This window comes from Terrapene carolina, unplaced genomic scaffold (assembly GCF_002925995.2).
Source record: "Terrapene carolina triunguis isolate 2854851 unplaced genomic scaffold, T_m_triunguis-2.0 Scaffold122, whole genome shotgun sequence".
NCBI lineage: Eukaryota > Metazoa > Chordata > Testudines > Emydidae > Terrapene > Terrapene triunguis.
The window spans coordinates 1,113,284-1,130,204 of record NW_020664473.1 but is presented as its reverse complement, the minus strand read 5'-3'; the positions used below and the strand labels follow the sequence as shown (position 1 = coordinate 1,130,204).

The 16,921-nt window shown below is 39.4% G+C and overlaps 1 protein-coding gene across 20 annotated transcripts in view; it reads right to left on the bottom strand.

Moving 5' to 3' along the window:
* The window catches only part of LOC113406698 (neurexin-1), a 1,188,348-nt gene that overhangs the window by 1,078,215 nt on the left and 93,212 nt on the right, over positions 1–16,921 (bottom strand). For 11 of the 20 annotated variants that reach the window (XM_026652587.1, XM_026652589.1, XM_026652590.1 and 8 more), the window contains exons 3-4: positions 14,832–14,861; positions 14,009–14,020 (exon numbers count right to left, since the gene is read on the bottom strand). The exons of 4 other annotated variants lie outside the window; for them this stretch is intronic. In XM_026652587.1, the coding sequence (XP_026508372.1) occupies positions 14,009–14,020; positions 14,832–14,861 (42 nt within the window). Of the gene's footprint in view, positions 1–14,008; positions 14,021–14,831; positions 14,862–16,796; positions 16,805–16,921 lie in introns of all 20 variants that reach the window. 5 more of the 20 variants (XM_026652586.1, XM_026652591.1, XM_026652596.1 and 2 more) reach the window with 2 other exon arrangements.

Here is a 16,921-nt window from a genome sequence, read left to right as displayed (position 1 = left end):
AAAAAAAAAAAAAAAAAAAAAAAAAAAAAAAAAAAAAAGCTGCGATCGCGATCTGCGGCAACAATTCGGAGGGAGGTCCTTCGCTCCGAGCGGGAGTGAAGGGACCGTCCGCCAAATTGCCGCCGAATAGCTGGACGTGCCGCCCCTCTCCGGAGCGGCCGCCCCAAGCACCTGCTTGACAAGCTGGTGCCTGGAGCCGGCCCTGGCTGCTACTATCATTCTCAATCTGCTAAATTTATTAGAGGAAACTACTCTCTACTCCCCTAAGAAATACTTATCTGATCTGATCTCTGAGATAAAGATTTTTAAAGGAGCATACGCAAAAGAATAGTATGTAGGATGTCATAGCAAATAATGGAATTATAGTCCTTCCTAAATTTTAAGAGGGTGTTAATACCCAGAGTTATTTCATTCCATGCTCCTTTATTTACCATATTGATAACAAAATGACCTTTGAAGTATGAAACACTGATGAATCAAATTGGCTGTCAGCAAAAAAAGGCCTTCCTTTATTGATATTGTAGACAACATTGTGCCTCACTTCCCATCTCACATACACTTAATACAGAAGGGTCTAGGGGGAAATTCTGATCACTGTTACCTGGGTGTAAGTCCATTGAAATCACAGGAGTTACTCCAGTTTGGCACATACTTCATTAATGGCATAATGTGGTCCTAGTACACCCCTACCCCAATATAACGCGGCCTGATATAATTCGGATATAACACGGTAAAGCAGCGCTCCGGGGGGGGGGGGGCTGCGCACTCCGGCGGATCAAAGCAAGTTCGATATAACGCGGTTTCACCTATAATGCAGTAAGATTTTTTGGCTCCTGAGGACAGTGTATATTGGGGTAGAGGTGTATAATCCAAACAGTCATATTATGTGCTGAAATACACCATATGCAATACTTTTGACATCAATGGGATTTCAAAGGGTGTCAATAACTCAACTTTGAGCCAAATTCTGTGCTTTTATTGCCTATAAAATAATTGGTTTTGATGAAGATTATGTAGATTAGCTTCTAGGAGTCTAAAATATGTATTTTTAGATTCTCTGATTCTGGCTCTTCTGACTCAGGAGAATAACCAGTTAGGTGGAGATGTACAGGCACATCCCTGTATCAGAAAGTGGGTAACTAGCATGATTTAGAAATATGCAAATTTTTGTGGGTAACATATTTAAAAGAAGAGAAAGACTGGACATACAGATTTTGTACGTGTCCTGAGACTGATCATATCAGTTATGCCTTTGGTTGTAATACTTGTATCACAGTCCAATAGGAACAGTAATTCTGAAAAACATGTTTCTTTAAAAGGGTTATCCATTTCAGGGACAACACAGTGCAGAATCTATCTATTTGAGAGCAATGAATAAAATTGAATAACATAATTTTTCTTTTTTTCTGGAAGAATAGATGATATAACACACTTGCTTAAATGATTTATGGCCTCAGACATGGCAGCCTTTTATTACTCCCCCTCCCCCCCCACCCCCCTACCCCCCGCATCCCCCAGAAGACTCCAGGTAGTGACAATTCTGAGCTATAAACTCATGAGGCCTAGCAGAGCTGGATGGTTTCCAGAACCCTTTGTGAGGTGTTTTTTGTTTGTTTGTTTGTTTGTTTGTTTGTTTAAATGTGTTTATGCTATTAGAAATAAGAAGAGTTTGTCCTCTATGACTGGGAATGACTCATAGGGATACAGGGTTTTATGATGACATTTCAGTGAATTGAGAACATAGCCTCTTTTTCCTCTATCTTTGGGGACTAGAATATCTGGTAGTGGGAAAAGATCTCTTACATATTTTTTTAAAATCTTCTACAGCTATGCAGAACATGTCCTGGAAGTCAAAGAAACTTTCCAATTCCCAGGTTTACTTTGAAATAATAATGCCCTCTCTCCTCCCCCAAAGATTGCACCCTTTAATACATTTTGTAATTCTCTTTTGAAGAGCAATTTTCTCACAAAGCTGCACATAGATATCACGGTTAAGATTCAATCCACGACAGAGAACTCCAGTGATGGAATGTCAAGTAAGAGGACCAAATTCAGCTCATAATTGAAGCAGGCTCAACTCCCATTGGAATTCATGGTCTCACAACAATGTAAGTTCACTAAGTACAATGAAGGTACTCCAAGTTCACACCACTGTTAAGTAAAATCCACATGGGAGGGATGGGTTGAATTTAGTTCTGGCAGTGTAGGAGATTAGGTAGATGAAGTTAAATAGAGATGTGAGTGGATCTTGTACTCTCACACTTGTTTTATACTAGTCTGCAGTTTTACCCTTTGGCAGTAATTATCCAGGCACTTGTATGGCACCTTTGAGATACTACCTGAGCCATTTTCAGTGGAGATATATAGCCTTACCACTGGTCCAATGAAGGTGGAAATAAGTAAAGTATTTGTAAATGTAAATACTTGTGAGGTGCTGATATATTAAGACAATGGGGGCCATTATCCCCCATTCCCTGCTCTGTCTGAGGAGCATTCAGTGACTGCCCAGATGGATGAGATAAAAATGGCCTTTTAGTGGTGTAAATCAAGGGCAACTGCACTGAAATCAGAGTAGTTACATCAGCGTAAAGCTGGCTGTGGTGGGAGAAGAATCAATAATAGGGCTGATACTCCACACTTTTCCACCATTTTCCCCATCATATGACTTTGTTGTCTTTAATGGAATAAATGAGCTCAAAAAGAGTTAGGCCAAATCTCTCTCTCTCGCTCGCTTTTCCCAATCTGTAGAAAAAATAGTTTGGTCATTTTTAGTGAGTGTGGAGAACTTAGAGGGAAACCTAAGTCAAATATGTGAGTTTTGCTTTTACTTCTGAATGTAGTAAAGTTAGGAATTCTGAATGTAATAAGTTCCATAATCCTGTGAAGCTCCTGCAAAAGTTCTGTCTTCTGTGCTCATAAGCCTGCCTTGATTATTTCACCATTTCTTTGTTCCAGAGGAATACAGCTGTTGAGGGGATCATGGCAGTGGAAACAGAAGACATCTCAAATAGTTAGGGCTGATGTTGAGGTGGAAGGCTTTGATGGTGAGGAGTGAGACCTTATTACTACACTCAGCACAACTAGGTATTTTAAAGGAAAGGAATTTGTTGCCAGTAAAAAACAAAACAAAAAAACAAACAACCCCACCCCTGACCTACTGTTTTCTCTTTGATGACTTATCATGCAAGCTCCATTCATCTTAAAAATCAGTGTAGTACAGCTACAGAGTATGTTATAAATGTTGCACACACCTATTTTTTTTAGAATAATCTGACCCTATCCACACTATTTAAATATATTTTTCTAATTTTGTTTAAGATCCATTCTACATGTAAGTATGTACTTGCAGAGCCTGGGCCCACATTCTGATTTCAGTCACACCAGTGTAAATTTAGGTTGGGATTTGCAAAATCACTCAACATGGCCTGCCTCTTTTGCCAGGAAAGACAATGGGACTTTTACCACTGATTTTAATGGCATCATAATTAGGCCAATCCTGAGCATTTTTTAAAATCCCACCCCTAGAGCAACTACCTTGGTCCTAGTTCTCCTTTCAGTTCACCTAGTTTCACACCGGTTTAACTCCACTGAGCTGGATTCTGATTTTTTTAACATCAAAATGAACTGAATTTCACCAGTATAAGTGAGATCAAAAATAAATCCACTGATTTCAGATGAGTTACATCTGGTTTACGCTAGTGTAATTGAGATCCGAATATGACATCACATTTGTTGGCTTCAGTTCATCTTGCTGCTATAGTAGACCTAATGGGCCAGATTTAATGCTAGTGCTACTCTATTGAAGAGATTGCAGTTACATGAGGGATGCATTTGGCTCAATATTTGTATCAAATGCTGGAAGAAGAGGTTAAGTTAAGCATGAAAAGCATATGCCAACAGAAAACCCTAGGATTGCTATCTTGTATCTGATGTACCTTCCAACTCTTTTTCTTCAACATAAATTACAAAAGCGAAGTATGCAATGATGCATAAAAAAACCTAGTTTTGCTGCTTTAAAATTCTTCTTTGTTGTCTAACTACACAGAAAGGTTTTCATGCTCTCCACCCTGACAGTTTTTCTCTTTCCTGACTTCACTAAATCCCAATCTACTTTTTGGACTGGAATTCATATCTTCCTTCTTGAAAGAGCTTTGATGTGGTTTTGAGATACTGTATGCTTGGTCTGCTCAACTCACTCTGAAATATTTGTTATTTGTTCTTTCAAGAAGCTTAAATCTTGAATACATCCAACTTTTTCTGCAATGTTTTCTAGATCACACCCATAACTACCTTTTTTTCCAAATAAAACAATATTTTGACTTGAAAACCCTAGCAGTCGCAGACCGATCTTGTCTCCTTTCCAGGAATGGACCAGAATGAGACCTAGAATAAATATAGTAATGGCTGTGAATAAGATCAGGAAGCTTAGCAATAAGAGAAATATTGTATTTCAGTGGTGAAGAAGTGCTAGGATTGATGGTCTGTGTGCTGACTTTTCCCAGATTTTTTTTTTAAATTCTTTCTGTCTTCTGTTTAAACATTCCTAAATTGTCATCATATCCCTAAACTCTCTCATTCATGCTTCTGATCATGACTCCAATATCTTAAGTTCATGTTGTGGGTATCTGAGTCTCAAGACACAACTTCCAGTTCTGCTTCTGATAATGACTGATTTTTCCTTAGCCACATAATTTATCCAGAAACTTCTTGGAACAGTCATTTTATGCCGCTGGTTTTCTCTTTATGGAGCATTAATTGTTCATAACTCAGCAAAGATGCATCTGCAACTGCAACTTCAACTTCAACATTATAAACCTGCTAGTTCTCACTCATATGAAACATGAGTCACTCATTTTGATTTAATGTAATGCAATTTTTATGTAGTTAAGTATCTCACTCTTGTGATGAAGTACTTGGGAATATATTTCAATGAGATATTTCAGGGAAAACTGGAGAGATTAGCTATAAGTCATGTGGATAGCAAGATAAATATTTACAGGAGAGAGAGTGTGCACACAAAAAGGTGTATGTGTGTGTGTGTGAGAGAGAGAGAGAAATTCACACACATAGACACAAATGTAATTTTCATATCATTTAGAAATACCTGTCACTGTTTCATTATAGTCTCTCCATAACTGTGAATCTCTCTCAATGGAAACTGATATTTTGCTGATACTTCCCACGAAGGAACAGATTAAGACTTTGTTCCGTTTTGGCACGCGTATGGAACGCACACATTTTCAGATGTTTTACATTAAGTTCCTTATTTTTTATTTATTTTTTAAAGTTCATTAGTGTTAAATACTTTTAAGAAAATTAACTTAGAATGGTTTTAAAAGTTACATGATGTTTAGGTCCTATTTATGTTTAAGCCTGTCAAAATATTTGTGTCCCATTACATGTTTAATAAATTTGAGAAATTTTAAAACTTCAGTGATTTATTCTTTCCTGTAAATAGAGACAATCATGAAGTTCAGTAGTTGAGCATATCATAGTTTTTAATTGTTTACATTCTCAAACAATGAAAATCCCCTCTGTCTGAAACTCTTAAAGTAATGCATCTGCACTGAGTCCAGTAAAGTTTAACAATAGTTTATCTTTCAACAAACTTGGACAAGATAGTGTCACTAGCAGATTTAAGAAGTAGGCTTTCCAAGACCTACAGAAGGCTAACAATATCTTGGAAGTAAGAGGCCAAAACTTCTCTCTCTCTCTTTTGGAGACAAAGGAAAAACTTAGGGAAGCACATCCAGAGTGAAATCTTAGCTGACTTGAATGGCAAAACCCGCATTTACTTCACTGGGGCCAGGATTTCACATCCAAATGTGTTGAATCTCATTAAAGGAAATGCAGGATAACCACACAGGGCAATATTCTAATACCCTTAATCATATCCCTCTGTCCCCACTAAAGCCAAACAGAGTTTTAGTATTGACTTCAACAGAGCCAAGATTTCACCAACTGATTTCAGTGGAGATAACTGCAGTAAAATACTATTCAGCAGGAACAAAAGTATCAATTTACCAATAGCAATTAATAGAATTCAGTAAACCATACAATACTGACATTTATATGAGGACTTTTTTGAAGTATTTAAATTCTCCATGGTCTTTTTGCCCTCATGATTATTATACTGTATTCTCCAATTAGCCTTATAAGATGGCCAAATTTTGCACTGACATACACCCTACAGAATCCTATTTACATTAGACGGGTTGTGTATGGGATTGTTCAATGCAGAATTTAGTTGACATTATTTAGGAAATAGACACAAACATTAGACACTCTGAAGTCTTTTCTCAGCATTTACATACATTGTGCCAGTCAAATCAAAAATCTGTAATCTAATAAAGTGTCAGCTGCATTATTAGGCTTTGTAGAAACCGCTATTGCTTAGCTAGATACCATATATTAGTTTATTATGGACTTAAATGACTAATATGTAGGGCTTTCAAGCGATTAAAAAATAATCATGATTAAATCGTGATTAATCACAAGGTAATCGTGCTGTTAAACAATAATAGACTACTACTTATATAAATATTTTTGGATGTTTTCCACACTTTCAAATATATTGATTTCAATTACAACACAGAATACAAAATGTACAGTGCTCATTTTTATATTTATTTTTATTATAAATATTTGCACTGTAAAAATAAAATAAATAGTATTTTTCAATTCACTTAATACAAGTCGTGCACTGCAATATCATTATCATGAAAGCTGAACTTACAAATGTAGAATTATGTACAAAAATAACTGCATTCAAAAATAAAACAATGTAAAACTTTAGAGCTTACAAATTCACTCAGTCCTACTTCTCGTTCAGCCAATCACTCAGACAAACAAGTTTGTTTACATTTTCAGGAGATAATGCTGCTCACTTCTTGTTTACATCACTTGAAAGTGAGAACAGGTGTTTGCAGGGCATTGTTATAGTCAGCGTTGCAAGGTATTTATGTGCCAGATGCAATGAAGATTCATATGAACCTTCATGCTTCAACCACCAATTCCAGAGGACATGCGTCCATGCTGATGATGGCTTCTGCTCAATAACAATCCAAAGCAGAGCAGACCAACACATGTTCATTTTCATCATCTGAGTCAGATGCCACCAGCAGAAAGTTGATTTTCTTTTTTGGTGGTTCAGGTTCTGTAGTTTCTGCATTGGAGTGTTGCTCTTTTAAGATTTCTGAAAATATGTTCCACGTCCCGATCAGATTTTGGAAGGCACTTCAGATTCTTAAATCTTAGGTCGAGTGCTGTAGCTATCTTTAGAAATCTCACATTGGTACCTTCCTTGTGTTTTGTCAAATCTGCAGTGAAAGTGTTCTTAAAATGAACAACATGCTGAGTCATCGTCCAAGACTGCTATAACATGAAATATATGGCAGAATGCGGGTAAAACACAGAGCAGGAGACATACAATTCTCCCCGCAAGGGATTCAGTCACAAACTTAATTTGCGCATTATTATTTTAATGAGCGTCATCAGCATGGAAACATGTCCTCTGGAATGGTGGCGAAAGCATTAATGTTTAGCACAGTGGTCTCCAACCTTTTTACAGCCAAGGTCACTTTTTGAATTTAAGGGCAACCCAGGATCTACCCCACCCCTTCCCCAAGGCCCCACCCCTTCCCCAAATCCCTGATCTGCTCACTCCATCCCCCCCTCCATTTCTCACTCTCTCCCACACTCACTCACTTTCACCGGGCTGGGGTAGGGGGTTGGGGTTCAGGAGGGGGTGCGGGCTCTGGGCTGGGACCAAGGGGTTCGCAATGTGGGAGGGGGCTGTGGGCTGAGCTTTGGGCAGAGGGTTGGGGTGCAGGAGGGGGTGAGGGGTGCAATCTCTGGGAGGGAGTTGGGGTGCAGGAGGGGGTACAGGGTGCTAGCTCATGGAGGGGGCTCAGGGCTGAGGGTTGGGGTGCAGCCTCCCGTTGGGCAGCACTTATCTCCAGGAGCTCCTGGCTGGTGCTGTAGCGTGGCTGCCGCTAAGGCAGGCTCCCTGCCTACCCTGACCCCACGCAGCTCCCGGAAGGGGCCAACGTGTCCCTGTGGCCCCTTGGGGGGATGGAGGGGCATGTTCCTGGCCAATTGGAGCTGCGGGGGCATTGCCTGCAGGCAGGAGCAGCACGTGGAGGGAGACCCCTGCCCGCCCCGCCCCCAGAGCCGCACTGGCCACTTCTGGGAGCGGTGTGGGGCGGGGGCAGGCACGGAGCCTGCCTTAGCGGCAGCCACACTGCACCACAAGAGACCAGTGGTTTAGCAGATCTGGCATGTAAAATACCTTGCAATGCTGGCTACAAAAGTGCCATGCAAATATCTGTTCTCATTTTCAGGTGACATTGTAAATAAGATGTGGGCAGCATTATCTCCCATAAATGTTTCTCTTAGTGATTGGTTGAACAAGAAGTAGGACTGAGTGGACTTGTAGGCTCTAAAGCAGTGGTCACCAACCAGTTGATCGCGATCAACTGGTCGATCCTAGAGGATCTCCTAGTCGATTGCGATCTCCGGCGGTGCAGTGTGGCTGCTGCTAAGGGAGGCTCCCTGCCTGCCAGGGCTGCAGGGCTGCTCCGCCAACCGGGAGCCACTGGAGGTAAGTGCTGCCTGGTAGGAGGCCACACCCCAGCCCTGAGCCCCCTCCCGGAACTAGCACCCCATGCCCCCTCCTGCACTTTCACGATAAAGAGATTGCACTATGGTACTTGTACAAGGTGAATTTTATTTTTACAGTGCAAATATTTGTAATAAAATAATATTAAGTGAGTAGTGTACACTTCGTATTCTGGGTTGTAACAGAAATCAATATATTTGAAAATGTAGAAAACCATCCAAAATATTTAATAAATTTCAATTGGTATTCTATTGTTTAACAGTGTGATTAAAACTGTGGTTAATTACGAGTTAACTGCGATTAATCGACAGCCCTACTAATATACATGATTTAAAGCTGTATTAAACCAATAATCTAATAGAGCAGGAGCAGGAACAAAGTATTTTATTCTAAATAAAATACACAGTGAAGAGTAGAATATTTACATAAAACAAAATATAGATGAGAAATCCATATTATAGGTTCTGAGAATAGTAATATTAATAAAAGGTCACGGAAGTCATTTATTTTGTTGTGGTAACTACACTGTAAATACCACTTTGTGACTCCTTTCAGTAACTAAAATGACCATTTCATTCCTTGTGAAAAATAAAACATTAATTTATGTTCACAGGCAAAATAGCTTGTAGGAATATACAAAATAAGCCTTGATCAACTATGTATGCGGGAAGTCTCACCAAAAGGAGATAAGATGAAAGTTCAGAAAAAAATGATAAAATAATCTATATAGACCAGTGGTCTCCAACCTTTTTACGTCCAAGAACACTTTTTGAATTTAAGGGCATCCCAGGATCTACCCCGCCCCTTCCCTGAGGCCCCACCCCTTCCCCAAAGCCCCGCCCCACTCAATCCATCCCCCCCTCTCTCCATCACTCATACTCCTCCACCCTCACTCACTGGGGTAGGGGGTTGCGGTTTGGGAGAGGGTGCTGACTCTGGGTTGGGGCCGACGGGTTCGCAGTGTGGGAGGGGGCTCTGGGCTGAGCCTGGGGCAGGGGGTTTGGGTGCAGGAGGGGGTGAAGGGTGCAAGCTCTGGGAGGGAGTTTGGGTACAGGAGGGAGCTCTGGGCTGGGGCAGAGTGTTGGGGTACAGGAAGGGGTTTGGGGTGCTGGCTCCGGGAGGGGGCTCAGGGCTGGGGTTTGGGGTGCAGCCTCCCACCAGGCAGCACTTACCTCCGGCAGCTCCCGGTCAGTGGCATAGCATGGCTGCCACTCCCTGCCTATCCTGGACCCACGCCACTCCCAGAAGAGGCCAATGTACCCCTGTGGCCTCAGGGGGTGAGGCGGGGGGCATATGGCTCCATGCACTGTCCCTCTCTGCAAGTACCACGCCCACAGCTCCCATTGGCCACAGCTTTCCATTCCCGACCAATGGGAGCTGCAGGGGCGGTGCTTGCAGGCAGGAACAGCACGCGGAGGGAGACCCCTGCCACCCAACCCCCGGGGCCATGCTGGCCACTTCTGGGAGCGGCGTGCGGTTTGGGCAGGCATGGAGCCTGCCTTAGCAGCAGCCGAGCTGCGCCACCAGAGATCATGATCGACTGGGAGATCCTCTAGGATTGATCAGTCGATCGTAATTGACCGGTTGGTGACCACTGATCTAGACTATTCATAGATTCATAGATTCATAGATTCTAGGACTGGAAGGGACCTCGAGAGGTCATCGAGTCCAGTCCCCTGCCCGCATGGCAGGACCAAATACTGTCTAGACCATCCCTGATAGACATTTATCTAACCTACTCTTAAATATCTCCAGAGATGGAGATTCCACAACCTCCCTAGGCAATTTATTCCAGTGTTTATATTAGGATTTGTCACCAAAAACTGTAAATATTTATGTTTCAAACCTAGTTGCTATCTTACCTTATATATATTAGTGTGTACCACATAATAATTCAGTTAGATAAATTTTAAATGTACAAACACTTTTATGCACTTTGGTTGTTCACAATGTATGAAATCCTAAAAAGAGCTGAGTAAACATCTGCAATGCTCATTAAAGTAAATAAGCCAACACCAACTCTCTTCAATATGAGTTGCAAGTTCTCAGCTCCTGCTAGGTTTTGACACAGCATTTACAAAAAAAAAAAAAAAAAAGTAAGAAAGGAAAAAAGGAATCACAGATAATGTAAAACAGGGTTTATATTTCCTCAGAATTACTAGATTAAATGGCCCTTGATCTGTGTGCAGTTCCTGGTGGTGTCAACCAGCTGTGTGAATGGATCAAGATATGTGGCCTTGAGTACTGACATTTACCTAAATGCAGTGACCTCTGTCAAGGTTCTCCTTCTTTCTCTAAAGGACAGTGACTGCTTTGAGAATATTTATAATTTTGCAAAGAATAATGGTGGAGACTTTCAAAGCTGACTAGGGGACTTACCCACAATTTTCCAATTAATTTCAATGGGAGGTCTGTTGCTAAATCACCTAATCTGCTTTAAAAATCTTAACCACTGTGTTTCAATTTTTTAAAATCCATTTTGGGTCTGATCTTGCAGTCCCCTCTTGGGAGTTATGCTTATATAGGAGAGCAAAATTTGGGCCATCATCTCAGACATTACTTGGTCAGTGTAAACACTTGGAAATCTTTATTTCTTCTTTTAAGGTGTTAATTTAAACTATTTTGATTTTTGTTTGCCCAGCCCCATACAATAAAACTAACTGAGTGTTTTAAGGTCTACAAGAAACATAGGTTAAGGTCCTAAAATGGTGGTTAAGTAGGCCTGAGCTTCCTCAATCAGGCATCTTGGAGTGAAAATCTTTGCATAGTTTCTAAAAGATATATGTTTGCTTGCATTTCCAATTGACCTTTAAAGCAAAATATTTAATTAAAATATGAGAGGGCTGGGTCTTGATGTTAGCACAGAGAAGTCTGCAATCATTGCCAGTAGCTATCACTAAAGTAAATGCAAATTAGAATGGGAAAGTTAAATAGGGCTTAGGAATTTCCCAATGAAAAGCCCCATCAAATTGTTAGGTTGAAGTTTGTTATACTGTAAGGCAGTGGTTCCCAAACTTGTTCCACCACTTGTGCAGGGAAAGCCCCTGGCGGTCCGGGCCGGTTTGTTTACCTGCCGCATCCGCAGGTTTGGCCAATCGCGGCTTCCACTGGCCGCAGTTCGCTGCTCCGGGCCAATGGGAGCTTTCTCTGCACAAGCGGCGGAACAAGTTTGGGAACCACTGCTGTAAGGTGTTTTGTCATAGCAGTTTTATACATCTGATGTTTCAAGGCCCAAATTTCAACTGGTGTAAATCAGTGTAGCTTCAACAAAAGTCAATTGAACTATGCCAATTTACCTCAGCTGGCCCAATGTATACAGCTACTCACTACTGTATGTTATAAATGTTTGAACATGACTATTTTCCTTTTCTTGCATTTTTACCTAATATACTATATTTGGAGAACAAATGTTGGTGAAACTATCAAAATATAGATCAGTATAAATACTCCCACATAAACAGAATAAATATAATAAAAGACCAAAATGTCATAAGAATACCACAGTCAGGCAAATAATTACTAGGTTTGATGGCTCTGATATTTTAGTTGTATCATAGTGCACATCATTAGATATTAAATCTAGCTTTTCTCCATGCAACTTTTAACTTTACATTTTTTGTAAATATAATTTTAAAAAAATAATAGATGTTTTGCCTAAATAGGTACAAGAACATCATGTTTTTTGTTTTTTCCCCCCAGAAATCATCCATTATGATTTGCTAAATGTTCTACTTTCTGTATTAGCATGTCAGTTATGATTTATATGCATAATATATACATATATAGATATATATCACAACATTGTGGTGTTTGTTGCATGATGCATACTGTGTGCAGGATAGTCTATGGAATGATTTTCTTAATAATACACCTCTACCCCGAAATAATGCTGTCCTCGGGAGCCAAAAAATCTTACCGTGTTATAGGTGAAACCGCGTTATATTGAACTTGCTTTGATCCGCCGGAGCGCGCAGCCCTGCCGCCCCGGAGCGCTGCTTTACTGCGTTATATCCGAATTCGTATTATATTGAGTCACGTTATATAGGGGTAGAGGTGTATGTTTCAAAGACCACATAAAACGCTCCAGTATTGTAAAACCTGTATTGTGATACAGGTGATGCCCAAGGCAGCTACCATTTGCTGATCAAGGAAGCTAGAGTTACAAGGTAATTGGTACAAACTATAATGCAAAGTATTAAGAACAGTTTCTTCTTCCATTGGTTTGAAACATTTCCTAAAACAACAAGATTCAAAGCTCCAGAACTCATATAACCCATTAAATATTAGGCCCCGTGTATAATCAGATGCACACTCTTTTCAAGCAGGCTGATGTGAAGAACTATAATGCACACCATAGAACTAATGGTGCTAGAATTACAGTTTTGTGTTACATGCACACTCTTTGTTTGAAGGCACACAAAGTGCAAACACATTCAACACGCTTCTGTGTTGTCTAGTTTGTACTGTAAAATACAACCAGAAAGCCAAAGCATAGGACGAATAGCAGGAACAGGCACTTCCTGACACATGCTCACCAAAATGAGTAAAATTATATTATAATGATCAATAAGAACAGATTTAGGGGCATTTGGTATGTGCAGGCTAATTTCTCAACATAAATAAAAAAATACATACTTGATGGTCTGAACTAGTACACCGGGAGCAGAAGCTGGTATTTCTTTAGAATATTAAAATTCTTGATGTTATTGCATATGTTCTACATCAGACTTACCAAGTGACGCAATGAAGTACAGTATACCTGGCTTGATTTGTTCTCATACCAAGAAAAAGAAGGGGGAAGAAAATCCAATAAAACCGTACTTTGCTTTGTTGTCTGCTCCTCCTCATCTCTCCATGTCCCATTCTCACTTCAGTATGTACAAAGCTAATATTGATAAGAAAAATCTTACAGATAAACAGGTGACCAGCTCATAGCGGGGACTTCTTGAAGTCAGTGCTATTCATGCTTAGACTTACATCAAGGTATGGATTGGCCCTGGACAGATTACCTCCACTGTGTCAGTGTTCGGCAACATTGTGCTTATGTCGGTCTAATAGTGTAGACTACTATTCACTGAGAACAGGAGCATTCATACCTCAAAAGATGACTGTTAATTCATCCTGACTATATACTATAATTTTAGGTTCATTTAGTATGGCTATGAACAATTGCTTTAAATTTCTCGTAAATAAAAGGCAAACTTCAAAAAGCAGGTCAAACTTTAAAAAAACCCACTATTTTTCCTTACCTTGATGTTCAAGAAATAATTTTGTAAAAATATACCTACCTCACATTATCAGTGCAAAAAGCTCTAAATACATTTGCATAACTCAGACATAATTTAAAGTATACAGATGGAATTTAAAAGAAAGAAAATCATGTAGTACCTTTACTTTTACCTATGGATTTGATGAAATGGTTCCATGAAGAAAGCATTTCCAGACAAAGAGAGAATAAAGAAGAGGAGAGAAACAACAGTAAGAGTCATGAGTATATGTAAATGCAATAGTATCTGAACATGAAAAGAGAAAGCTTAAAGTAAGTGTTTATAGACAAATGGAGATGCAATCAGTGTCATATTGGGAATTTAGTTTATTTGTTCCAATCATGAACATGCAGAGGAACACAGAAGTAACCCATGCTTTTTTAAAAAAGTGTGACACAGAAGTGACAAACAATGGCTGAAGAGGAGAAAAACATTGATTTCATTATGTTGCAAAACTGTATTCTAAGCATTCCAGAAGCCAGGAGCAGGTGCTTTCTACAAGTTTCCAATCAGCCATGCATTAATGTAAATGGACTCTTCACTGGGTACAATATGACAAACTGAGTATCTTCTTTCAGAAGCTATCTGGTGAGTGCTCTTGTGCTTCTTTTGCCTTTAATAGAATCACCCATAATTGTATTTTCTGATAAATGCATGGAATTTTCTCAATACCTTCTTATCTCTCACTTTTTTCAGTTATTATATTGTGAGATTTGGGGGGGGAGGGAGGGCACAGAAGGAACAAAGCTTAAGGAGCAAACAAATATATATATAGATATATATATATAAAATGAAAGAAGAAAGTTGTGACTAAAATTATGTGTTTATTTGCAGCCAAAGACAGCTTTCAAGCATTTGCCCATCATTTGCAGTGATGGATTCAAAGCAGCTACGGAACAAGGAGAAACAATGAAAGCAGAGTGGAAAAGGAACAGAGCCCATACCTTGGTCGCCCATCATCAGGTGCGCCAGACCTTGAAGGGAAACAAGAGCACAGTCAGCAATGAACAAGGGTGCATGGGAAGGTGGTATTGCCACAGTGACAAAAATATTTTGTGACAGGCATCTGTTTCCTATGGGATGTCTGTATCACAGAGGGAAATCAAAGAGCATTTTTCAACCACTGGTTGGAATGCTTTGGGGGCAAAGAGTAATAGAACTGCAATTCAAACACTGGGTAATGCTGTATTGTATATTTCTTCTATGTAATAGTTAGAATGAGAAAAAATAATAAGAAAATGATTTCAAGTCCAACCAGTTCTTTAAATATTTCATGTCTTTGATCAGATTGCTTCTAATTCTTCCACCAGGAGGACTTGCTGTCCTCTAGCTGTTAAATTACATTAAAAACATGGAGAAGTGTAAACCTGAAAAATGGGCTGGGTCTGATCTTTTTCCCCTCATCAAAAATGAGCATTTTAGATCATTAAATAAAATAACTTCTTTGTGACACTGAGATGACAATGCAAGGAATGTCTCCTTATTTGTGTGAAACACATGATGGCAGAATAAGTTTATTCCAGAGGAGCCAACTTAAATATTAAATATGCAGGAGAAGATTTAAAAAACAAAATTAAAGTGATAGCATTTTAGGCTAGAGATCTTTAAAATTTGTGCAAAATAAGTTGTGCTTCAACTACATATTTGAGATCATACTCAGTCAGACTTGTACAGGTCAAGCGACTTGCAACTTTAATCATTCAGTCAGGGTCTGATTTCTGAGCCTCCAAGCCAATAATATTCAATTATTTAGCCAAATAAGAAAAAGATGCATGCAGCCTCACAAAGGACATTTTGATACAGAAGAAAAGAGCTAATAATATATAGACAGTATATAGCATTCATTTCCCCTGAAATTTAAAGAATTTTGAATTTTACATCTAATTTTTAAAACAGACATTCTTCATAACATTGGCTTTGCTGGGACTCATTTTTAAATGTATTATTCACATAGAGTAGCTCCAATTTTAATAGTGTACTCTTCTTCTCCAACAACTATAGAAAATATAGTATATTATTTTCCTGTTGCAGTTATAAAGCTTGATTCACACAAAGAAGGTGTGCAATAGAATATGCTGGTTTTTACTGGAAAGCGGACTTCCTAGAGATTTCCTGTTACTTCTAATTCACAAAGAAAATTAGATGCACAAGTGAGTTATATTACAGGAGTTGGGGGAGTTCAAAGAAGATACTTCTGACTACAATCAATCCATATTACTATTTGAAGAATTCAAGGCATGTCAGCTTAAATCACAAGCAGTGTTCCCATTAAATGAACAATGGTTTCCAAATTGAAAGTCTTCCTGAAATACCAGTTTTAATATGTGAGCCTTCTCACAGTGAAATCTGTTAAAGCAAAACTCTGTTTAGTGAATTCAAATACCTGAATTGACCCTCACTTTACAACCACACTCTGTTCTCATTTACACTAGGCTAAACTAAAATAAACAAAGTTATTATGGATTCACATCAGTGTAAATGAATGCTAAATATGACCCATAAGTGTTGCTTACACTACTGTGACAGTTGATGTTAGCAATGGTAGTAGGTAAATAAGGCATACATGTTTCTACCTCTATGTTGTGCCCTATCTGCTCCAGTCATACTGCAACTGTGTGAGACTTTCCAAAAAATTCTGGTGTAGATAGATCTACGTTGAAGCTTTACTTCACTCAGTGAAGTTTCACTGTTCGAATCCCCGTGGAATGTGGCACTATATAACTACCATTTCCCCGCTACCTCAGATCTAGGTTTGCATCCTTGTCTTTTCTACTGTAGTGCCAAGAGTAATAAGAAATCCCTGACTCTTGATCCTGCAACAACTGCATTCAGCAGGGAGGGAAGAGGAACCAGGATACTGTTGCTATTCTGGAGTGAAGTTGGACTTTCCAGAAGCTACCCACATCTACCTGGGTCCCTTCAACTGCAGCATGTGAAAAGACCCCTTCCCCTGCTCTTGGGGGGAAAGCAACAGGGAGATTCTTTTACAAGCTTGGCCTTCTATCAGGACAAAATATTAATTCCATGGCAAAAC